Below are 23,476 nucleotides of genomic sequence, written 5' to 3'. Positions count from 1 at the left end.
GCAAAGTTTGCGTGAGGATAATCACGATCCAGATCACGGACATTTCTGTGTGGAGATTAAAACAATCAACAACGATGGCGTCTGATTCAGAAAAGAAAGCTAGCGTGAGAGAAGGCCAGTTACTATTTATACGAGGTATTGTAGCAGGCAGCGTGTTTTTGTTCCTGGTAGCTCTTCTAGCAGTCTACGGTCCTAAAGCAAGACCCAAGAGCCATGTGTTTTCAGTTTAAAACCGGAGGTTGCTTTTCTCGAGATTCTCAGCGTATCACTCAGAAAAATGACCACAAACACAGATCAAGTTTAAAGGCCTTTAATTTATTTTAAAAAATGACATCAAATATATAGAAACTGACAAAAGCTGGACATTTGTTTATGAAATAGGCCACTGTCGATATATCCATTGACGTCACGTCCTGAGCTGAGAACACGAAGAAGAAGAGTGATGACTTTCGTTTCTTCTGGTTTTCTTGGCCTGGCCATGAATTTGGATAATAGCACGATTTATCAAAATGACCCCTTTCATACCGAAGCCCCTGCAATATTTTATCTTACCTCTACCATTCAAAAATTTATTATTATCATTATAAAATGAAGCAATATTGTTATATCAATATCTAATATGTGTTAAATGAATAAATGTAGTTGCATAAATTAAGTTCTTGCTACAACCATTGAAACGTTCTTGCTGGTGTTGACTTCGTTCCTGGTGTATGATCCATTAAGTAAAAGAATTATAATTATAAATGATGCAGATCGAGGAGGGGTATCGGATGAACGCCGAGGCGGATACCTTCCTTCCCGCTGCTGACCCTGATTGTGTGTCTTTAGAGAATAGTGTGTTATATATACTAACTTCCAAACCAGACCTTAGTTGTAGAAATTGTAACAAAGGTTCCTGCATTGCTTATTGTATTGGCACCATAGAGAGGAGAAGTGTGACGTCACGTTACCATGGTAGCACTATTTCTGGAAGACAACAAAACCAACGATGACGGCGACGGTAGGGAGAACGGCAAACGAATACATTTATATTAACAAACAACAACTTTGCACGGGCATAACGCTATTTTGTACAATTCTTTGCCACAAAAATTGTCGCTTTCTTTTTCTAAACTTAGATAACGATAGATACGGTCTCAAGATTTGCCAAATTAAATGAAAATGAATAAGATCAGTGAAGTTTGAAATAGTGCGAATAGACTTTTAAGTGACTTTATCGGTTTTTTGTCATCCAAACATTTTGCTACCATGGCAACGTGACTAACGACTCCTCTCTATTGAATGTTATTTTTTCCGAACTGCCCTGATAATCCGAATCTTCACTTTTAATACCCAGACGTGGGTTTCCCGAGTGATCTGCTAATGACACCATTTGAAAGAACACAAAAATCTAAACTATAATCACTATAATTATTATTCAACACCAGCAAAGGCCTCTACAATACTTTGGCTTTTCTTTCTTTTACTGGCAATATAGTTATGGTGAACCAAAGTGCCTGTTATCACCTTACTCCTGATCACACCTTTTAGAGTCAATAGTTCGTTTCTCGAGCATGGCATGACATGTTTATAAGTGGCAATTTTGTAATCTAACCAAGCCAATTGAAACATTCGTAACATTGAATTGTAGCCACGGAATTACTTGGTAGGTTATCTGGCGTCTGAGGAACTCTGAAGGCAATGATCAGTAACACTTTTGCACCGACACGAAAAAAAAACCGGATTTTGCTTCTGTCAGTTCATAAAGAAGAACGGTGACTTTCCGGCTTTTTCTGTTAAGGAGCGAAACTGCGCCGCCGCCGATCTTGAAAAGTGGATCATCATATATAGGATAGGATTCTGCAAGCTGCCACTTTTCGTCGCAGTGTGAAAGGGGGTTCCAAGTAAAATGAATAGGAGCGAGCATGGGCTGGGACCCACTGATATGAAAGTATATTTTCAGGAGAGATGACTGTGATTTAATACACCAAACTGGCCTCTCGGCAAACCGGCCGCTCTGGTGCGATGTTCGATGTGTGTGGACGACTTGTTCCAGTTCTATACGGAATGAACCGATTTTAGTCCCTACAACTGTTATATTACCAGTGCTATTCAGTATATTCTCGATGTCATTCAAATGAAATTAAATATTATTAGGTATCTTATTGTAATAACCTTTTACACATTTGTGTTCGTCATCTCAGTCCTGTTCCTTGATGGGCGACGAAACTCCCATATGAAAATTTAACCATAAATGTATCGCTTAACTCCCTGCAAACGGACGTAACTTTGTTGGCCAACAACTCGCGACAGTGTTCAACATTGTTGGAAGTTGTTGCGTCCGTTTGTGCGTAGCTTTAGGGTTGTGCGTAAAGAAATATCTATATAGAAAAAGACGCTGTTTAGGGAGTGTTCTACTTTGGCTGTCATCTGTGATCGTAACAGAGGAGACTGGTTATGAATACTGGCAACAGTAATGATGAAAACAACGGCGTTCAGTTTATGAGTATAGTTTCTTGGTGTTGCGGACGGTGCAACTGCAACTATTAATCTACTTATCCGTCAAGTATTGCCCTATGCTTTCATATTGGAGCCCCCCCCCCCCCCCCCACCTTCCCCCCTATAACAATCTAAAGAAGAAAAGGGGGCTTTGACAAAAATTAAACCATAGAGACCGTACAGAAGTTACAGCTTCGTATCAAGAGTACTAGTTTTACTGGTGTTAGTAGCGGATGCCTCACGGTAACATGGCTGGTTCGGATCCAGTAGTCTGAAATAATAGTAAGGGGTATCTTCTGTCATCATCTCTTCTAGTATCGGCATTAGTTGAACGAATGAGGGTCGTTCATTTGGATCCTCCTTCCAGCAGTTCATCATCAATTTGTATCTTTTGAGAAAGGAAGCCATAGTTTAAAAAACTACTACACAAAGATATGTATCCATTTACTTTGAATGTTGAAGACGCCTGTGTTCTATAGGCTCTTTTTAGAATGGGGTAACGTAAAGGAAAGAGGCGCGCTGCAGTTTCCACTCCTTGGAAAAGGCTGACAATTGTAGAAGAAAAAAACTGTTTGAAGAACTATGTAAGTATTTCTTCATCATGCCCTCTTTTCGGACGTCTTTTATTATTTCTATTCTGACTTACATTTCATCACTGCACGTGTTGGGTTTCTCCATCCGATATCCAGATTTAAGTAAACTGCATAGCCTCATAGGGGTTATCCCAGGGTATGGAGTACCCCCTAAAATAAAAAAATAAAGATCAATGCTGTCTCATCAAAGATTATCAGGCTTTTCTAATTTTATATTTTGAAATCGCGGGTTATCCCTGCAATCCGATTGGCCCTTAGCAGTGTGATTTATTCACAAATTACACTATATTTTGCTCTAAATCACATCTGTTCTAAATGGCGCTATTTATGTTCTAAACCACGTCGCACCTTTTTGCTTTATATGGCATCATTTCTGTTTCGAATACAAAATGAAATGTAAAAGCCCTTTTGTTTCCGCTTTTCAAAGGGCTACTTGATTTGCCCACAGGGAGGTCCTTCCTTCCGCCTCTTGACCCCTACGTAAGAGTTGCCATCCTTCACTCTATCCAACATTCCCGCTCGAGGTCTTCCAGGTGGTCTCTCCTGGTATTCTTCCCTAAGTAACTAGTGGGACATGATCACCATGTCGCAGGGCATGACCAAGCCAGACTCTCTGTCTTCTGTTGATAAAAGATATGATGGCCCTCTCCTCACCGTCACGCCTCAATTCTTCTTCGTTACAGACCTTGTCAGACCAAGTAATGTTCAAGACCTCTTTCCAAAGCCACATCGCACAACTCTCCAGCCTTCGCACGTCCTCTTTCTTCAAGGTCCATAATTCGGCTCCATACAGAAGAGTACTCAAGTGAAGATGACAGTCTTTGCATAATAACGTCACGCGCGCACTGCATGCTGGTATTTGTAGTCAAGGAAAGAACAAAATGGCGGCTCGTAGTGGAGGCGGGTTCACTTGTTGTGTTCTAGGCTGTTTTACGAACAGTAAAAGAGACACGCATCTGTCGTTATGTTTTCCCAAAGGAAAAGAATTTGAGGCGTCGCTGGTTACACTTAATATCGAGGAAAAATGTCAATCCGACCACTGGACACCGAGTATGTAGCTTGCATTTCAAAGGTGGAAAAAGATCTACATGAACAATGTTCCTGTTATTTTTCCTTTGGCAAAATCTCATCGCAGGCGGTCACCCGAACCAAAGAGAAAACTAATTGTTAACAAATCTTCGACATGTAACCAAGAGACGCAGCCTTCACCTAGTTTACCAGCTTCGACCACTACATCAAAGGCTGATGAGTCCGAGCGTGATCGTCAAGAGATTATCAAGAGATTGAGAGAAGAACTAGGAAACGTTCTACGTTTAAAAGGATCGTTGGAACGGGATCTGTCCATCCTTAAATTTGGTTTAAAGCGTTTTAAAGAATCAGAAAAGGATATGATCTTCTACACTGGCCTGACCTTTGGTCAGTTTGTGGCATTATTCAATTTCCTAAATGCCCATGGCATTTGTTATCGTCTAAATTACTGGGGCTCTGATTATGCTAAGGTACAATTACCTGATAGAGAAAAGATAGGGCAAAAGCGCTTCTTAGAGCCTGATGACGAGCTTTTTCTGAAATTGTGTAGATTGAGGGTTAATATACCAGAGAAAGTACTGGCTGATAACTATAATATTAGTGTATCAGAGGTCTCAAGGATTTTTGCTACCCGGCTCGACTTACTTTTTTCGAGGTTAATTCAACTTCCTGTTTGGGCTACGAGAAGAACAGTTGAAGAAACAATGCCCAAAGTTTTTCGGCAGAAATACCCACTCACAAGGGTCGTCCTTGACTGTACTGAATTATTCATTGAAAAGCCCTCATGTTTCCGTGCACAATCTGAAACTTACTCTTCATATAAGTCCCACAATACAGCCAAGGGCCTTGCTGCAATAGCACCTAATGGGGCTTTAACCTTTGTGTCAGATTCGTATGGAGGTCATTGTAGTGACAAAGTTATTGTTGAGTATTGTGGCATTCTACAGCTTCTTGAAGAGGGTGATGCAGTAATGGCACATCGTGGTTTTGAAATCCAAGACCTATTATCCTCGAAGAAAGTTTACCTTAATATTCCACCCTTCATGAGAAGTAAAGACCAGCTAAATCCTGATGAGGAAGATGAAACCAGGAAGATTGCATCAGTTCGCATACACGTGGAACGAGCTATTGAAAGAGTGAAAACTTTAACATTCTTAAACAGATATTACCAAATTCTATGGCTGAAGATGTTTTTTAAAATTTGGAAAGTTTGCTGTTTACTGGCTAATTTCAAGGGGCCACTGGTAGTACAGTCAAGGCCCCTTGAAATTAGCCAGTGAACAGCAATCTTTCCAAATTTTAAAAAACATCTTCATCTTTTTAAAATAACTTCTTGAATTTGTAAGAAATACAAGGCACATAGTATTTGTGTACAGGATTTACCCAATTAGTGTTTGATAAAGTAGACATATTGTGTGAAAAAGGGAAATAAGCATCAAATAACAAAGATTTTGACATTTCTTTAAAAAATTCTCATTGGTATATGTAGCGTAGGAAATGCATGAAAAACAGTGTGGAGAATATACATACTGATGCCAGGGTTTAAAGGGTTAATTGAGGAAATACGGTATTTGTAATTTGACAGTAGTAGTAGAGGAAATATATACCTCTTATTAGCCGAGTTTTCGGTCCGTACTGTAAATTACGGACCGAGTTTTTTTCCACGATTTATAAGCGCTTGGGCCATAAATCGATGGAAAACAAGTGCAGGACGAACGATTTGACAGTCATTTGACAGGTGTCAAAAAAGAAAGTTTTTATTGGCGCACGAAAACAATAGCACATAACAAAGGCTTTCCGAGAAAGTGAAAACAAATTCGCCATGTTAAAAAAGTTTATTCGGTCAAAACTAAGAACACTGTAAGTTCTAGCTCTTTAATGTAACGCTGGAGTATTTTGGAAACCGGACACTGTGTCTGTCTAGAAGTCCTTTCCATCTTTCCTTCGTTTGTCCTTGTGAAAAAACACTTCAAAAGGCAAAGAAGCTGTTCAAGGTAAATTTGTTGTCATTGTCGAAGGATTCGCTCGTTGATTGTTTTTGGAAAAACCTTTCTTCCTGCCAGTTCATTCTCGTCTTCAATTGTGATCTGCGTTAAAATTTTCAAACACTGACTAGAATTCTCCTCCTTGGTAAGGTTACGATTCGGTTTCTACAACAGCTTCGTTCTCATTAAAACAAAGCTAGATTAAAATTTGGAAAGGCACAGTCAACATCCCAGTCCTCAGGGTTTACATACATATTTCAAAGTTTATTGGGTGGAAACTAGGAGCACTGTAAGTATTCACTCGTTAATGTGACGCTGGAGTCTTTTGAAGACTGGACATTATTGTGTCTGGCTCGAACCCGCTTCTATCTTTCTTTCGTTGGTCTTTGAGAAAACACTGCAAATGGCAAAGAAGCTTGTCAAGATGATCGGGTGCAGGTATGTTTGCTATCATATTTGTTGAAGGAATTACTCATTTTCTCTTAGGCAAAACATCTCGAATCTCTGCCAGTCGATTTTCGTCTTCTTAACTGTGTACTACGATAAAATTATCAAACACTGACTAGAATCCTCTTTGATGAGATTACAAATAAACACAGTTTAAAATGTTGAAGGCCAAAGTCAACATCCAAGTCCTCAAGGTTGACAGGCGTCTTATAACTCTATTTAAACATTTTTTCCGAGGTAAAGAGAAATGAGCATTTTCTTTAAAAATTTTGGTCTGTATAGCAAGTTACGGACCGCAAATTGACCAATCGCATGGCAAAAACAGACTCAGCCATATAATAATGAAACTTAATACAAATGTATATCTTCCAGATAAATAATTTTCATGCAACAGGTGAAGATACTTAAAATATTACAGGTTTGTCAGAAGTGGCCAGTTGCCATCAAAACCATCACCTACTTAACTATAGAGGCTGGTTATTCTGCTCGGTAGTTGTTTACAAGATGTGATAAACTGTTAAAAATTGCCACTTTTAAAAAATCACCTGTCAACTCACAACATTCTTGCAACGCTAAATGGGTGAATAAACGTAATATCAAGTTTACAAACCGATGGCTTATCTCAGTGATTACATAAATACCTGCAGGCATTGAACTTAATCAACTCTTTGCATAGTTCTTAAACCTACAGACATTATTTCCTGGGGTGATTATTTTCAGTCACTTATAAGAAAAGATGTCCGGGTACATGGCAATTCCTCTCTTCACACGTCCAGTTAGTAGCTCAGAAACCATAGCATAGAGATAAAAGTCAAGAAGCTTTTTCTCGAGTGCTTCCCAGAATGCTGGATCAAAGAAAATTCTTTGAATGTGTATATCCTCACGATTCATGAAATAAGTGCACTCAACAAAATCACACCATGGCTTCTAGTTATTGCCATACCCCCCCCCCCCCCCTACACACTTGTTTATAGTATGAATGTTTTTGTTTGAGTCTGACTCCTGATTCTGTAATCTCCAAGCAGAAATTCTTGGTGTGTTTTGCAAGAACTTTAAGTAATGAAGTTTGCTTTGTATCCACTTGTTCCTTTAACTTTGATGGGAATAACTTGTATTTTGCCTCAAGGTTTCCAATTGGATGATATTTATTTGTTGGATCACTGACTTCACCATCAACACTTGTAGCCAGCACAGGATTATCCTTATCAATAATAAGGCCTTTATCTTTCACAGTGATGCCCCCATGACCATTGTTTTCTTGATGATGAATGTATTTACCTATGATGACTGGTTCCATTTTCAACCCCACTTGACACTGATATGGTATATTTGGCCTGCAGTTGTACTGAAACACACCCCTCAAAAGCCTACCAGGGGGTGTAGTTACTCTTCTGTTACTGATTTCACCAAATTTCGATGCAGTTAGTCTTCCACATCTGTATTGAAACCAATCTGAGTTGCTAGATTGCCCTCTTGTTTTTTCCTCAGCAGTGTTGATACCATCTTCAGTTATTTTGATGGTTTTCGTGTACTCTTTACAAACTGCTATAAAGTTCTCATCAGTTAAATCCAAGTCATCTGGGTAGCACTGTGTGGGATTGGGTATGGTAAAGTTACTATTGCTTTGAAAATCAGGATCATCATTTAAAGTTTCCTCAGAAATCATAGCTTCATCAGTTTCAGTTTCTACAATCATTCTAGTTTCAGTCTGTTGTTCAGGTAAGTTAGAAATTGCTACAGAATGGGAAATGATTAAGTCTGGTAAAAAGTTGATGTCTAGTGGCTCACACTGATTTTCCCCGAAACAATGTACTGGGGCTTTCTTGAAAAAATGATCTAATTCACATTTAGAAGCTTCTACCTCTGTCTGAGTTTCATTTCTTTTATGTTTACCAGGTAAATAATCATGATCAACAAGAACAATGTGTTTAGCAAACTTATCTTCTATTGTTTTCACAGTTACAGGCTGCCAATCATTGCCTTGTAACACATTGAGAATTACTGCATTTGACTCCTTAGGCAAGTTTTTTTAATTCATTGTAGAGGTCCTTAATCTATTTTCTTGTAACCTGTAGAGCAAAGGAGGGACATGGTGAATATGCCTCTTTCTCGTTTTTCCTTTCAGTCCTTTCTTCAGTCTTCTTTCTTTTGTCAGCGTCATAATCATGCTTTGTCATCAGTATATCTTTGAAAAGAACTGGAACGTTTGAGGTTCGTTCGGTTGGTTTATGCCACTGCTGAGGCCTTTCTGTGCAAGAAGTGTTTGGAGGAATCTTCCCAAGGCCACTTTCAGAGAAGTCAAGTATGGCATATAATAAGGCCCCAACATGTTTACAATATCCATTAGTGCCAGCTTTACAAGTGCATTGAGCAGAAACAACTTCACCTGTTTTTTTTTTTTTGTCTAACTTTTGTTCTATACATCTTGTTTCTGGTCATAGAAGCCTTTACTCTTGCATCAAAAAAGCAGAAATCATCATGAGAGCTGTTAAATTTTACATCCAAGACATGGGAAGCCTTAAACAAAGCGTACCCTTCTCTTTTGCTTTTAAACGCCCCTCGTCTTTTTTTCTCGCTGTTTCTCCCTCCAGACAGATACGAAAATATAAAACAATGTTGAAACTCCGGTGCTTTTTCTAGGCTTAAGGTCCAGCCTTCTTTGGGCCACTCAACAACCTTGTCATCACTTTCATTGCCAGTACCTTCGAATTGTTTTTTTTTTTTTTCCAGTGGAGTGAATTCCCCCATCAGGATCAGTTACCTTCATGTGTAGTCCACGGGAAATATAATCTTTAACCCTAAAAATTAGATATTGGCAAAAAAAAAAAATAAAAAATAACCCAGCATGGATGCCAAAACACTGCACAAATGTCATGTTTACCTTTCAAGCGGTTGCACGCGAGTGCCACCTCAACCAATGTTTCAACCCATTGTTTTTTAACTGTTCAGATTTCCGTCCCTTTAAAGATGCCCCAGGAACGTCGTCTTCCGTTAAAATTGTTGGTAAAGTTTTGTTCTTTGACCTGTTAACATCTTTGAATCTCCCGGGAGTGTCCTGGGAGTTTGACCAGCATGCAGTGCGCGCGTGACGTCATCATGCAAATGTGTTATTCTCTTCTTCAGGCAAAGGCTGAAGGCTTTTGTCAGCAGTTCTTTTCTCGTAGTAAACGCGTTCTCGGGCTATTTTCGACGTAATTTCTTTTTCACAGGATCCATCCTGTGTAATAAGGCTCCCAAGGTAGTTAAGGTGCGATTCTTGACTTAATTGTTACCCTCAAGAAAGATCGTGAATTCCTCAAGACCAGGCCTCTTACTGGCTTTCATCACCTTAGTCTTCTTAGCATTGATCTTCATCCCATATTCTCTCGCGGATTCCTGCATTTTATCCATCATGAGTTACCGAACTGGCTAAGGTTGATCACTCATCCGCAAATTAAGTGCACTGTCTTCATAAGATGACCTCCCACTCGAACACCTTTATTCACACCGCTTTTAAGCTTTAAAAAGTATGTCTTAGCATGGTAACGATTAACCTTGTCTGGTGCCACGGCCAATCACTACTGGTACTGATTGAATTCTGCGATTTCAAATTGGCTGTAATAAGGTGATAATTCAACTTCGTGTCCTGCAATTTTGGTCTGAAATCATACTTGTGACAAATCGAATGAGTTCAGACCAAATTGCTCTCCACTCAGTTCAATTACCATTATCAGTATTATCAATTTACCAACTTCCAGGAGGGTTAAAAAATAGTTATTGAGTATTCATTTTGCTAAGTAACTCGTGATATCAGGTCAAGTTTTGGTTAAGAGTTAGCCTGAGGAAACGGCCGACATTTGGCGACGCTACCACTGGTTTCCCCGCCAAATGAGCTTCTGAGAAACGAGCGCAGAAACTCCATACTGATGACGCGTCACTACCCAAATCTGGGTAGTGCTTCTGATTGGTCGTGCCGAGTGGGAAATTTGATTCAACAAATCAGAAGCACTACCCAGATCTGGGTAGTGACGCGTATAGAATTTCTGCGCTCATTTTTCAGACGCCATTTGGCCGGGAAACCAGTGGTAGCGTCGCCAAATGTCGGCTGTTTTCTCGGGCTAGTTAAGAGTATGACTTATAGGCTGGATTATTATGAGCCTGAGCTCCTCCCCGGTAAAGACAGCTGTCTCTTCTCGGTAAGGAACAAGACCGGACCCGAGAGAGCGGCGGAAACTAGCCTATTATTTTTTCTAGTTGTTTAGCAGTCACGACATTATGGTTTGATTCTCCCGTGATTGCTATCCAAAAACTGAACAGTCAGCTTTTCCCTAACTACTTTGCTGGGGGATTTCTCTCAATTCCTTCGGGTGCAGGAAAATGACTAGAGTATTATTCTACCATCATCAGTATACAAAGATTTATAAACCTAGCTTACCCATGGTGGCTAGTTCCCACAAAACAACTCCAAAAGACCATCTGCAATAAAAGGAAGCAGATAAAGAAATAGCAAGAATTAAATTCATAGAAATATCAACTTTGTTTATCTCGCCCCATGGATGGTAATCCAGGAAATTTTGCTCAGAGGTATGGACTTTGGAATCCGGAATCCTGCTAACTATGAAATTCTGGAATCTAAGCCTTTTGAAATCGGGAATACACTGACTTGGAATCCAGAATCCAGTATCTGGAATGCGGGATGTGAGCGTGGAATCTAGGGTCCAAGATGGTCTCAGATTAACTTCATCGGCTCAAAGTTTCTATTTATATATCTTATTTTCTAGTTTCACGCCTGGAACAGGCTAATGTTTTCCAAACACTTTAGAGATAGAGTGATAACCGCTACTATAGGCGTTGTCATGATCAAAATTGTGCGCTTTTTTTTTCTTCAGACAGTTCTAACAGTGCATTGCACCTCAACGTCACACTGCATTACAGGCGCCTAAGCTTGGCCTAACTGTGACCTCATTAACATATACTTACACGTCAGTTTTGAACGTAAAAATGCCGCTCTCCAACGCTTCAAGTGCCATCCATTTCATTGGTAGCTTGTTTACGCTCGTAACTTCGTATATCTCACTCTCATTTGCGTGGCGTAACAAACCAAAATCAGCAATCTTCACCGCTCTGTCCTCAGCAAGTAGGATATTACGGGCTGCCAGATCACGATGAATGAATCCTTTGCTGGCCAAGTATTCCTGGCAGAGAATTAATGAAAATTAATTCTCAAACAATTTTTAGTTACCAGATACCTTTAGATCAACACAAATTTCCATTTGATTGGCCAATATGAAAGTAAAATGGAACCTCGATTTTACGATATGGCACGGGGATAGCAGTTTAATTGGGATATCGTTGTAAACGAACTCCCGATTTGACGATTTGGTGGGAAAAGCAACCAAGTGCAATGAAACGTCTGTTCCAGGCTCGAAGATAGCCCGCCACCGCCCCATTTTTCCTAGATCACGCGTTTATATTTTTGCTGGTGCCTTACGATTACGCGACATCCCTACTATCGACAACCTGGAACAGACTACTGGAAGCTGTGCCAGGCAAACGGTCCGGAAATCGGGAGGAAGTGATCGTCGGTCTATTCATGAAGAATGGAGGGAGGATTTCCGTCACAGCTGTTGGAAAACGAAGAAACAAATTAAGGAATTGACCAAGAAATCCCCGCGACGTATACTTCTCAGCACAAAAAGCCGTCGAAGTTGAACAAGCTAAGTGAACTACAGTCGACTCCCGCTAATTCGAACCCTCGCTAACTCGAACCTTGTGCTAACTTGAACCAAAATGGATTTCATCTCCCCTGGATTTCTTTCATACATTTACTGTTACTCGGTAACTCGAACACTAGATAACTCGAAACTCCCGCAAACTCGAAGTAATTTTTGTTTCCCCTCAGATCACTTCCTTACAATTTTACCCTCGATAACTCACAGGTAACCCAGGCTCTGTGATAGTACCACAGCAGGGTTCCAGTAAAATTACAGTGTTTGCATGGGGTAAAAATACCATCCTAAAATTTCTAGGAAATACTAAATAAAGATCAATGAAACTTACTCTGCAGTTAATTGTTGTTGTCCTTATTGCTCCAACGAAGTTTCGTGATAATTTGCAGTAATTTGTTCAAATTCACTCTATATACAATAATAATATACAGGTAGGAAACACGAGATGCCATTTTCGCCGACATGCTCTCATTCAACACAACTTTTTCCACGAAATTCGAACTCAAACGGAAAATAAACATGCCAAGATCGTAGAAATAGGATAGCAGCAGATGTAGAAACCAATGAAGCTTTCCCAGATAGAGAAACGAATCCCACAGACTTTGACAAACTCGAAGGATATAATCCAAACAGACCGAGAATATGCTCGCCGAAGCAGCCGGGCCAGATCACACTTATGTCCAGGATCGATCTCGAGATAGTCGCGGAAAACGAAAAATTTGGGATCGACAGATCGGACTCACAAAAAATATGTAGCGTCGGCCACAATCAATAAATTGGTAGGCTCAAAGAAAGATTTTGGGTCCGAAAATCGGACCCAAAAAACTATCCATCGTCGTTCATAACCCAGAAATGGTAGACTGAAAGAAAAATTTGAGGTCCGAAAATCGGACTCATAAAATATCCATTGTCGTCCACAACCCAGAAATGGTAGACTGAAAGACAAATTTTGGGTCCGAAAATCGGACTCAAAAAATATCCATCGTCGTCCACAACCCATAATTAGGGAACTTAAGAACCACGACGAAGTTCACGACGACGACGTCTGTTGACCGGGAAAGGACTGGAACGAGAACGTCAGTTTCGGCGGGAAAAAGAAAACTTAAGATGCAGTCGATCGGTAGGTCGACGACCACGACATTGAATGTAAACAAACAAGTAGAAGTAGTAGAACTGTGATGTTCGTTCCAACAAAGTTTTTTCGCAGAGGCGTCTTTTAAAACGATGCAAGATCTTATTTTATAATCCGTACGTCTACTTTCATTGACGATGAAGAATTTTTAGTAATGTCTGACCTTTTCGAATGGAAAAATCTCTGATTTCCGTACGAAGATTATTCAACTTTCAACCCGAATGAGATGACTGAGTCCGAGTGTCTGTCAGAGGTTAGTTTTGGAAAAAGAGACATTCCGATGCGATAGCTGTTTTCCATATAAAGTTCATTTCCTCTATATTAAAGATATATGATTTGCCTTTCCTAAATACGTACAGCTAAATTTATCACTTACGAGTTCGCTCGCTCGGCCTCCACAGGTCAGTGTTGTCTTCGAAGTAAACACAATTCATCAGTCGAATTTTCAATCAACGTCGCTTGTTAGGAGAAAAACGAAAGGATACCTAGATTTACGAGGATAAAAAACACACACACACAAAAAAAAATTGAAAAATCGCTTAAAAACAAGGAGTTATACCTGCCAAAGCTTGTGGATTGCAGGACGACGTGATTCTACTGTGTTTGGCGTCGTCGACGACACCACGACGACGAAATTTGCTAGTCGCGCTTGCGCAGTGCACGGTATCTCACTTCCGGTCGTCGTCGTGGTTCTTAAGTTCCCTAATGGTGGACTGAAAGAAAAATTTGGGGTCCGAAAATCGGACTCAAAAATAAAGATAACAGCGCTTAATTTCCTTGCTGTTAGTCGCAATTTACTTAACTCCAAATAATATTTCTACTTATTACGAAGCCTTATTTATTTCTACTTATTACGAAAATTCGCAATGTTGAAAAGAACGACCAACACGCCTCTGTTAACGGAATAAAAAAGCGTTTCGTGTTTTATAACGCTTTTGTATGGTATTCTTTGAGTGTTTTTGCAGGGCTCCGAGGGTTTCGTACCTGTTTTCTTTGTTTAAGATGACATTTAAACGCAGTCCGCCGAAAATTATAACCTTTTAGATGTCAAAAAAACTGTACCTTCCGCTAGAAATTTAATGAAGTAGTCTAGTTTTCAACTGTGTGTTCCTTAGTTACTGTAAGAAACCCTTGATCTCCAGTATTCTGTCGGAAATTTTGCTAACAGGCTTATTTGCCCTTTTTTAGCGGAATTTGCTTCATTGGAAAAGGACGATTTAGTTTGGAACGCCTTTATTATGGTCTGTTATAATTAACGCAGCAATTTGAACGCTTGGAAAATCTGCCGTCTCATGACCGGATAGCATAATACTTGCAGACACAGAAAAACTAGTAGAAAAGTATTTTAAATATGGGGAAGAGGCAGATTTTTGTGCTTTGCAAACGATGTCGAAAACGTTCTTACCATCCCTTTAGCGATCTGCCACGCATAACATAGAACCTCTTCCCCAGAAATGTCTTCTTCATCATCTTCCTTGCCCTCACAGCTGCCTTTTTCTTTCTCGATGGTGATCTTTTCTTCGACGTTTGTTAAAGGCTCAGCAAGAGTGAGCTCTTTTTCTTTGGAGAAATGGGCAATACTGATCGAAGGTAACACCATCACCGACGTAACCGGTCCCTCTCGCCCTTCATTTTGTGGAAGTGACGTGTTGACATGGCCACTTTCTTCTTCCTCCTTGTCATCTTCGTCTTCCAGGTTTGTGCAGAGAGGTTCTATCTCAGATCGACGAGCAACGTTGATTAGAATTCCTCTTTCAACGTCGTCTAGGTCGATTTTAATTTCCTTCGTCTCGCTGGAATGATAACCACCGTCTTTTCCACTTTCTTTATTATTTCTTTCCCTGTTCTCCTCTTTCAGGTTCTCATCCAGGACATCTTTTGTTTGCAGGTTCCTGGACACCAATTTCGGCCTCTCAGGAACAGGAGGCTTAAGCCTTTCAACGACATTACTTTGACGACTCTTTTTTATTGTAAGCTGCAAAAAAAAATATTGAAATGAATTCCGTCTGATCATGAAACGGTTTCTTTAGCAGAAACAATTTCAACACTATCAGTTGGTTAGCCGAAATATTTTTACCCATTTGAAAGGAATCCATGTGAATTGAAAGATTACTTAACCGACGTTTAACTGAAAATCTAGCCGGGAATACCTTATGGGCCAACTTTCTTTAAATCGTCCACGGAAAATTCAAATGGATTAAGCTGCAATAGAAACAAAGCTTTTCTTCTGCTTTGTTACAATTTTCTATGACATTTCCAGACACACAGTCCCAAAAACAAGACGTGTGCTTCTTGATATTTGGTTTGACCTAATGCCACTTGTGACGTCATATCTCGTACAGAGCTTTCGGGACGGACAATCATTATCTCCGCCAATATGTTTTGAAGGGTATTTTTAAAAAGAAACTTTCTACTACGTCGGTCGAAGGGTGAAAAGCAAAACTCTGGTGTTATCCGCTGATTTGAATAACTCATCTTGCCACCATTGAAAGACCGTGGAGTCGAAAAGCTGACGGGCATTTTGAGTGGAAGCCCTTTGTCTGCTCGAATCAAGGACGGTTTATGAAATGACGGAGCTCAACTACGGTGAATACATGGGAAAATGAAAAAAAAAAAAAGTAAATTACTAGAATGAAAAGCGTTCGTTGAAGTAAACTATTGTTAGTAGTAATGCAGGCTATAATAGGTTCCTAACCAATCAGAGCGCAGCAAAATGTTAGGGAACCAATCAGAATCAAGCATAGAGGTCATGTGACCAAGTGACGTCACAATGCCCATATATGGTCATAGAAATTCACGTGACCCATGGGGTAAAGAACAGACACATTCATGGGAAGACCCATACGTGCATGAAGTTAGTTTGTGCGTGCGTGAACCTCAAACTGTGCCCCAGGCCCCTCGCATGGGTGGCCATAGAGTCGAAAAAACAGGGTGTTGAATAGAACCTCGAACAGAGGCAGCTCCCCCCAAAGTATTCCCAAATCCCTCGCATGGAAAGGGGGGAGGGATGACGTCACCGGAAGTGACATGACAGTGAAGCCGGAAGTCAATGAAAAACACACTGTATGGAGGTCAAAATCATCCATCCACATCATTTAATGCAAAACAAGTCTCGAGAGTGCCCTAAGTTACATCCGGGACGTGTGTGACGTCTTAATGACGTCACGCCCTTTTTTTACATTAATACACATAATGAAGATAGGGTGTTTGCTTCCTGGCGGAAGAAGTCATGAGCAATGGATGAGGCCATCGAATGTAATGGTTGAAACTTAACCTTGACCATGGTTTGATTAAATGGAATTTAAACGTGGAAAAGGTGTCTGAAACGAATTAGAAGGAGGGTGGTTAGAGCCAAGAAGCAAACTGAATGAGAAAAAGTCGACCATTGCCACGTACGAGGCGGTGGTTTATTGTCCAATGATTGACTAGAAGACAAAAAAAGACTTAATTACAAATGGGACATGTGTGACGCCCTCGTGGTGTCACGCCCTTGAAGGATTGTATACAAAACAATTCTATTAAAATCCAGTCTTGAGTAAAGTCGAAATGGTCTAGGATCCAATGCGTTTCTGGGAAAAAATTAACGTCTTAGTTTGAAAAGATGGAGTAAGCTGGGCCATCCTTGATGACTGACGATACAAAGTTTGTGAGGGATGGGCCAGTTTTGGAAAATCATCACCCGTTGGATAATCAATGGGAATCTAATGGATTGAAAAATGAGAATGAACATCCAGCAGGGGTGGCGCCACCATGCAGACCTCCCCCTGCCGGGTGTTCAGAATTCCCAATCCATGCTTTCCATCATCGCACAGCCCCGACAGGGTTCATGGAGGGTGGACACGTGCCGTAAATAAATCCAACAGCGTTTGCAGACAAAATATAATCTCCCAGTCAGATTTTGGAGGGATCTCGTGTGTTGGTCCATCACCTGGGTAATGGCTGAAAAAGGGAAGGGAGATAAATGGCTCGTATGACAAAACGAGAATCTGAAAAAGGAAAAACATAGGTTTTTTGTTAAGGACGGGGTGGGTACCCCATTCCTTGCAACATCTCACACCAATAACAGGGCACGTGTAAGTCGCTGGCAAGACGAAAGTTCAAATAACAACGACAACAGAGTAATTTGATTGGTCTCGGAAATGGAAGAGGGACCCCTGATCCAGTGTACCACTGCACGATACTGCCGAGGAAACACCATGCAGCGGAGGTACCGTGAACCCTGTGGGTGCTGAGAATGGTATGCGAATCTACGAAAAAATTAATAATGATAATTGTGTAAGCCCATGAGTAAATAAGCAATGCGGTCTCGGATCCAGCCGTTGTTCCCATAGTGTTCAATCATGGCATTTACATCTGAAACGTTTCATGAAGACTGATTACACATTTGACAGTACTATAATGAAATCGCAATTGCACGGGTCTAATCCATCCTCCATACTGTTTTAAAGTGTAATGAAAGCTTACAAAGAGGTGGAAAGTCGAATCAAGATGGGAATACAAGCGAAGCGTCGCTTTAATACTTATCGTGTATAAATAAAGATTATTGATTTAAAGATTATTGATACTGGTACGAAAGAAACCGGATTGCAAAGGGCGGATCCATTGCGTGTGATGACGTAACAGGCAATGCGTGCCTGTAAAAAATGAACTAAAATTAATCGTCTAAAAACCCTAACAGGGCTAAATCCGGTTCACCCACGGGACCCTGGGCCCGGAGAAACGAATTAATCCGGAAGGTCATCCGTAGTTGCCAATCGTCCCAGTCCCGTTGGTTGGGGTCCCCATTCTGTACAAACTCCACGACCTCATCTTCCGTCAACGATCCCTCCCGGTTACCAGCAATGACGTCATCCAAACGCAAACCCTCCATCATCCTCTCACAATGATTGCACACCCCGCCATGGGTGGGATGGGCGACCCACTGATAAATATGGCACACGGGTTGGTTTTCCACAAAATCCCAAGAATCTATCAAAAAAAATTAACATGAACAGGTTGGAACCCAGAAACGAGCCGCCCAATTGAGTCTGGCTCGACGAGGGCAAAGACACAGGTGGACAGGCCACAGCACTGTTCGTAGAAAATCAATCCCCTGGAAAACGTCTGTGATTTGAAGGAAAAAAAGAATGGTATAAGAAAAAAGGGGCCCACACCCGAAAAAAAAAAATGAAAGCCATAAAACTCACCAGCCATTCTGCGGCGATGGACCTCATGATCGAGTTTCCGGGCGACAGGGTGGTCCCAGGGCAGCGTTTTAGCCAAATCCCTCAGTTCCTCATGGGTACAGCGTCTGAACAGGGCGCGCAGACAATCCTGTCTCATCGGCAGGTGCCACAGGGTCTTCAACAAATCAAACAGGATCGCGATCGGCACAGAATATAAGACAATCGATTGCAGAGAGTTCACCATCTTGAACAGCCACACTGATCAAATTGGAATGAGCCAACACGGGGCGCGCAACGTGATTTAGAGAATCCACTAGAGGATCTGATTGGTGGAGAGACATCACGTGGGGGTTCTGAACACGAGAGGAGACTGTAGGGGGTGCCCCCCATGGGTACACTTTTTTTGGTCTGGACCCTAAGGCCTGGCGCGAGGAGAGGATTGGTGGACACCAGAGGATTAATAAGGGGATGTCAAGGGGAGACGTCAGTCGCCTAGTTTTTGCTCTGTCAAGATGGACTGCCGAGGGTTGGTCGATCCCCAGAACAAGCCATTTGGTCGCGTGTTGCCCTTGGAAGTCCAAATCAAGATCATGATTTGGGTGCACTGTTTCTACACCATGGACAGGCGAAAGAAGGTGGTACAGGAGTTGAGAGGGTTACCCAAATGCGACCTCACAGGCTTCCCCCAACACCTGGGCGAGGACCGATGGTGGAACCAAGTGGTGGTGCGTTTGCATGCGCCCCGGAAAAATGGCTGTCACCACTGCCACCGCCTCATGGATCACCGGTTATCGGTAAGGGGAAGGATGTTTTTGTTGGTTTTGTTTTGTTTGTTGGCTGAGCGTCTTTTTTTCTGGGTTTCAGATTGGCATGATGGTGGAAATGGCGCGTCAACCCCCCAATCTCGACAACCTGATGAACGAGGGCATTGCGTTTGTCATTGACACGTTCAAGCATCGGATCCCCCAGTGTCCCACTGGAAAACGCCCCGTCATGATTGGCAGGAGGAAGGCCTCGTTCAATACCATTGACAAAGTCATGAAACGCTTGGAAGTGATCATGAATGTCATGTCAGCCATGCAATTTATTGTCATTGATATACAATAAAACAAGTGATGTGTTCTAGAACAGTGTTTCTTATTTGTTTTTGAATAAAGCTTCCAGGGTGGGATAGACCGCTTTGTCTTCTTCACGCGTGCCTACAATGGCGGTTTTGTCTTGGAGGGTGGGTAGAGCGATGTGGTCCTCGGTCATGCCTTCACAGGGTTGATAGTGTTGGGAGGTGGCATTCCACCAAAACCATTGTTCCATATCCAAATCAAACACATAGAGGGGTTTGCCTAAGAGCTGGGCCATGACCACACTCCATCCTGTCCCACCCAACAGATGCTTGCGTAACTCGTCAAAATAGCCCACCGCCAAGACTAAGGACGCAGGCTGGATCACGTAATAATTGCGTTGTATATACTGGAGGCTGATGCGATGATGGATTTGTCGACCCAATCGAAACGCCGCCTGGGTGACGGTGGGTGTGGCTGCGTCCAACTCGGGTTGCGTCAAGGGCGCGAGGGACTTGGCTCGAGGGTGACAGGGTGGGATGAGGACCACACACGAATGACCATACAACTGACATAATCGTTCCACATGCGTGTCCACGCCTTTGGCACCCCCCGTGTAAATGGTCAGAGGCATGATCTGTGAAAAAAATTAAAAACTCGAATAATATACTCGTCTCGGGACATGGCAAACCCCTGACTGGACACCAAGAGACCCACTTCGTGGAGCGCCATGATCGCTTACCTTGGATGGGAGAGGACTGTGACGAATGAGATGGCCTTCGAGCCCTTCTTGGTTTTATAGCGGAAGGCGTGTGCTCTGATTGGCGGACCATCTGATCACACCACCCTCACGAGTTTAAGGGCTGAGACAGGATTGGTGGAAAAAAAGATCCTATGAGGATCACGAGACACAGGGGGATGGGCTATAAAAGGCAGGCAAGACGTTCACCCAGAGTCATTCCGCCAAGGCATGGAGCGTCAAGCCACTCAACCTGCCGCTGTGCCCTCAGGACGCAAACGACGCCGAGTGAGTAGTAAGAAACCCAAGGGGGAAGAGGAAGCCCCACCTCCAGCCCCAGACATGAAAGCCACCCGTGAACTCGAGATGGCCCTGAACGCCCTGCCCCGAGCAGACCCACTGACACCCTCCACACCTTCCCCCGTCTGTTCCGTCCACGAGTTGATGGAGGGAACCCTGAAAGACTATAAGGAAGAATGCGTCGAGGAAGGGACGTTTCATGCCGATCCTGCCAAGGAAGTAGGGGAATGGGAAGAACAGGACCTCGACCAGATGGAGACCCAGTTGAACGATCTCCTGTATGAAACGTGCCCCTTTCATCCTCGTCAATACATCTATTGTGTCAACCCCCAGACCCAATTTGGCCAGTTGAGGTTCAAGTGCCCCCAAGAAGGGTGTCCCGTGTATTTATTTGAAGATTCTCGGGAAGTGATGATGGAGAAATTGAAAGAAGACACGCACCCTCAAGTACGTGCCCGATTGCAACGAGGGGAGCTGAAGTGCAAATGTGGGTTGGTCCCCAAGATGAAATTGAGTCGTACCAGCAAGAATTACCAGAAGGTGTTTTTAAGTTGTGGGAGCTTTCTCCCAGGACAAGACCCCTGTGGCTACTTTCAATGGCTCCATGGCCCGCTGTGGTGTCCCCGAGAGCAAGCGCAACCCACGCTGAGACGATGGGTGAGAGACACACCCCCTGAGATCCAAACCAGGGAGTATCCACCTATCCCCCTTTGGAAAGGAAAAGGCCAAGAGATGGAAGGGAGACCCGTGGAGATGGACTTTGTGGAGAGGAATAGGCCGTGGTTCAATCAGTTTGGGGAAGCCGCCAAAGCCAAGGAGAGGGAGCGAGAGAGGACGCGCCATTTGCATAAGAACTTTGGTAGCTCGGTTTTGTTTTGAAAAAAAATCATGTAGGTGTGTGAAAAAAAACTATTAAAGACAGAGATGGGATACGATCGTGTGTCAGTGTCTTGATGTCGTTGCCACGCGCTTACGAAGATCCCCAGGAACCCGGGGCCTTGGGCGGGGTCCAACCCTTTGCCCAAGTCCATAAATTGAAAACCCCGCAAGCGCAACGGATTCTCCAATCGGTGTTGAGTTATACCCTCCACAAACCCCGACGGACGCGGTTTCCCACCGCGCCCACGTTGGTCTTTGACCGAGACGAACAATGGCAGATGGATTTGGTCGACATGCAAAAACTCAGTCGATGGAATAAGGGGAACAAATATTTGTTGACGGTGATCGACGTCCTGTCCAAGTATGCCTGGGCCTTCCCCATCAAATCCAAAAGCACGTCCGAGATGATCCGAGGGTTGACACGCATTTACCAGCAAGCCTCGCCGCGGCGACCGCTCCGCGTGCAGACGGATCAAGGCAAAGAATTCTACAATCGAGGGGTCCAAGCCTGGTTCAAGAAACAGGGGACGCATCATTTTTCCACGTATGGGGATAGCAAGGCCTCCGTGGTGGAACGATGGCATCGCACGTTGAAACAACGCATGTACCGTTATTTCACCGCCCACAATACGTTACGGTACGTGGACGTGTTGCAACCCTTGATCCATACCTACAATCACACCCATCATCGCAGCCTTGGCATGGCCCCGCATCAAGTCACCCCCAAAACGGTGCCCGACCAGTGGGACAGACTCTACGGGTCGCGTTTGGACCAAACGACCCCACCTCCCAAATGTCGAGTGGGCGATCGTGTGCGTCTCAACCAGAAACATCGTCCCTTCAAAAAAGGGTATTTGCCCGGTTGGACGGAAGAAGTGTTTGTGGTCACGCACGTCCGTCGTCATCCTGTCGTCACCTATCGACTCAGTGAATGGGACGGCACGCCTATAAAAGGCACGTTTTACGAACCCGATGTTCAAAAAGTGCAAGTGTCGGACGACTCGTTATTTCGGGTCGAAAAAGTGTTGAAACGCAAAGGACGCCAGGTGTTGGTCCGATGGAAAGGGTGGCCTGCCAAGTACGATAGTTGGATTCCCGCGCAACATGGTACGCGTCCAAATAACGCCACGAAAAAGAAAAAAGCGGGTGCGGTTTTTGGATGAGGTGCAGGCGGATTCCAGCCGACCGCGGGCCAGTTACACACCCCCTCCCACCAGCGACGCAGACATTCTGAAATTCATCCACAAGAAAGCCGCCGGCCAACGACGAGCCCAAGTCAACAGGATGGCGGGGGTCGCTTTTGGTCAACAAACCCTCACGGCGGCCCAAAAGAAACAACGGCGACGCGCTGGTCGTCATCCACCCATGCGCCAAAAGAAACCCCCCAAACCAAAGACCTGCATGACCCTGATGGACTTGGCACGGGCCTTTCCCAACATTGCCCAGCAAGTGTGTTTTAATCCCAAACAATCGACTTTCAATTCGTTGGTGGGACGCGTCCCTCGCAGCAAACAGAAAGTGGACCAGTGGCTATAAAAGGACCCTGCCCCGCTTGGATGTTACCACTCCTCCTCATGAGTGAGATTAAACGCCTGACGCTCGTCAGCGATCCGACCAACGAGTTTCCCAAAAATGCCAACAACAGTTTCAAGGTCCGACTGCCCGAACGGCTGTTGTTACCGGGCGAGGGGTGGCATGCCTCTTTGATGTCCCTGACCGTGCCGGACCAAGGGCAGAGCAATGCCGTCATTGCCACGGATCCTCATACCAAAGTCATCCAATTCAGTGTGACGTACTTGACGCGCAAATATGTGCTAGGAGAGTATCGACGGGTCAGTTTCAAGACCAAGGAGTACTATGTGGAATTGGAAGAAATCATGAGTACCAAACATCCTGTGACCTCGGGGAACCTGTTTTGGCAACGAGCGATGCAAGAAGTGCACAACACGACCATGGAGCAACT

The 23,476-nt window shown here is 43.1% G+C and overlaps 1 protein-coding gene across 1 annotated transcript in view; it reads right to left on the bottom strand.

Moving 5' to 3' along the window:
• Window positions 1-2,606: 2,606 nt before the first annotated feature.
• The window catches only part of LOC140953661 (protein sidekick-2-like), an 82,159-nt gene continuing 61,289 nt past the window's right edge, over window positions 2,607-23,476 (bottom strand). Inside the window, exons 22-26 of the mRNA XM_073403073.1 lie at window positions 14,778-15,347; window positions 11,492-11,706; window positions 10,947-10,987; window positions 3,125-3,221; window positions 2,607-2,866 (exon numbers count right to left, since the gene is read on the bottom strand). Coding sequence (XP_073259174.1) covers window positions 2,665-2,866; window positions 3,125-3,221; window positions 10,947-10,987; window positions 11,492-11,706; window positions 14,778-15,347 — 1,125 coding nt within the window. The 3' untranslated portion in view covers window positions 2,607-2,664. The remainder of the gene's footprint in view (window positions 2,867-3,124; window positions 3,222-10,946; window positions 10,988-11,491; window positions 11,707-14,777; window positions 15,348-23,476) is intronic.

This window comes from Porites lutea, chromosome 12, assembly GCF_958299795.1.
Source record: "Porites lutea chromosome 12, jaPorLute2.1, whole genome shotgun sequence".
Lineage (NCBI taxonomy): Eukaryota > Metazoa > Cnidaria > Anthozoa > Scleractinia > Poritidae > Porites > Porites lutea.
This window is presented reverse-complemented; position numbering and strand designations above follow the sequence as displayed.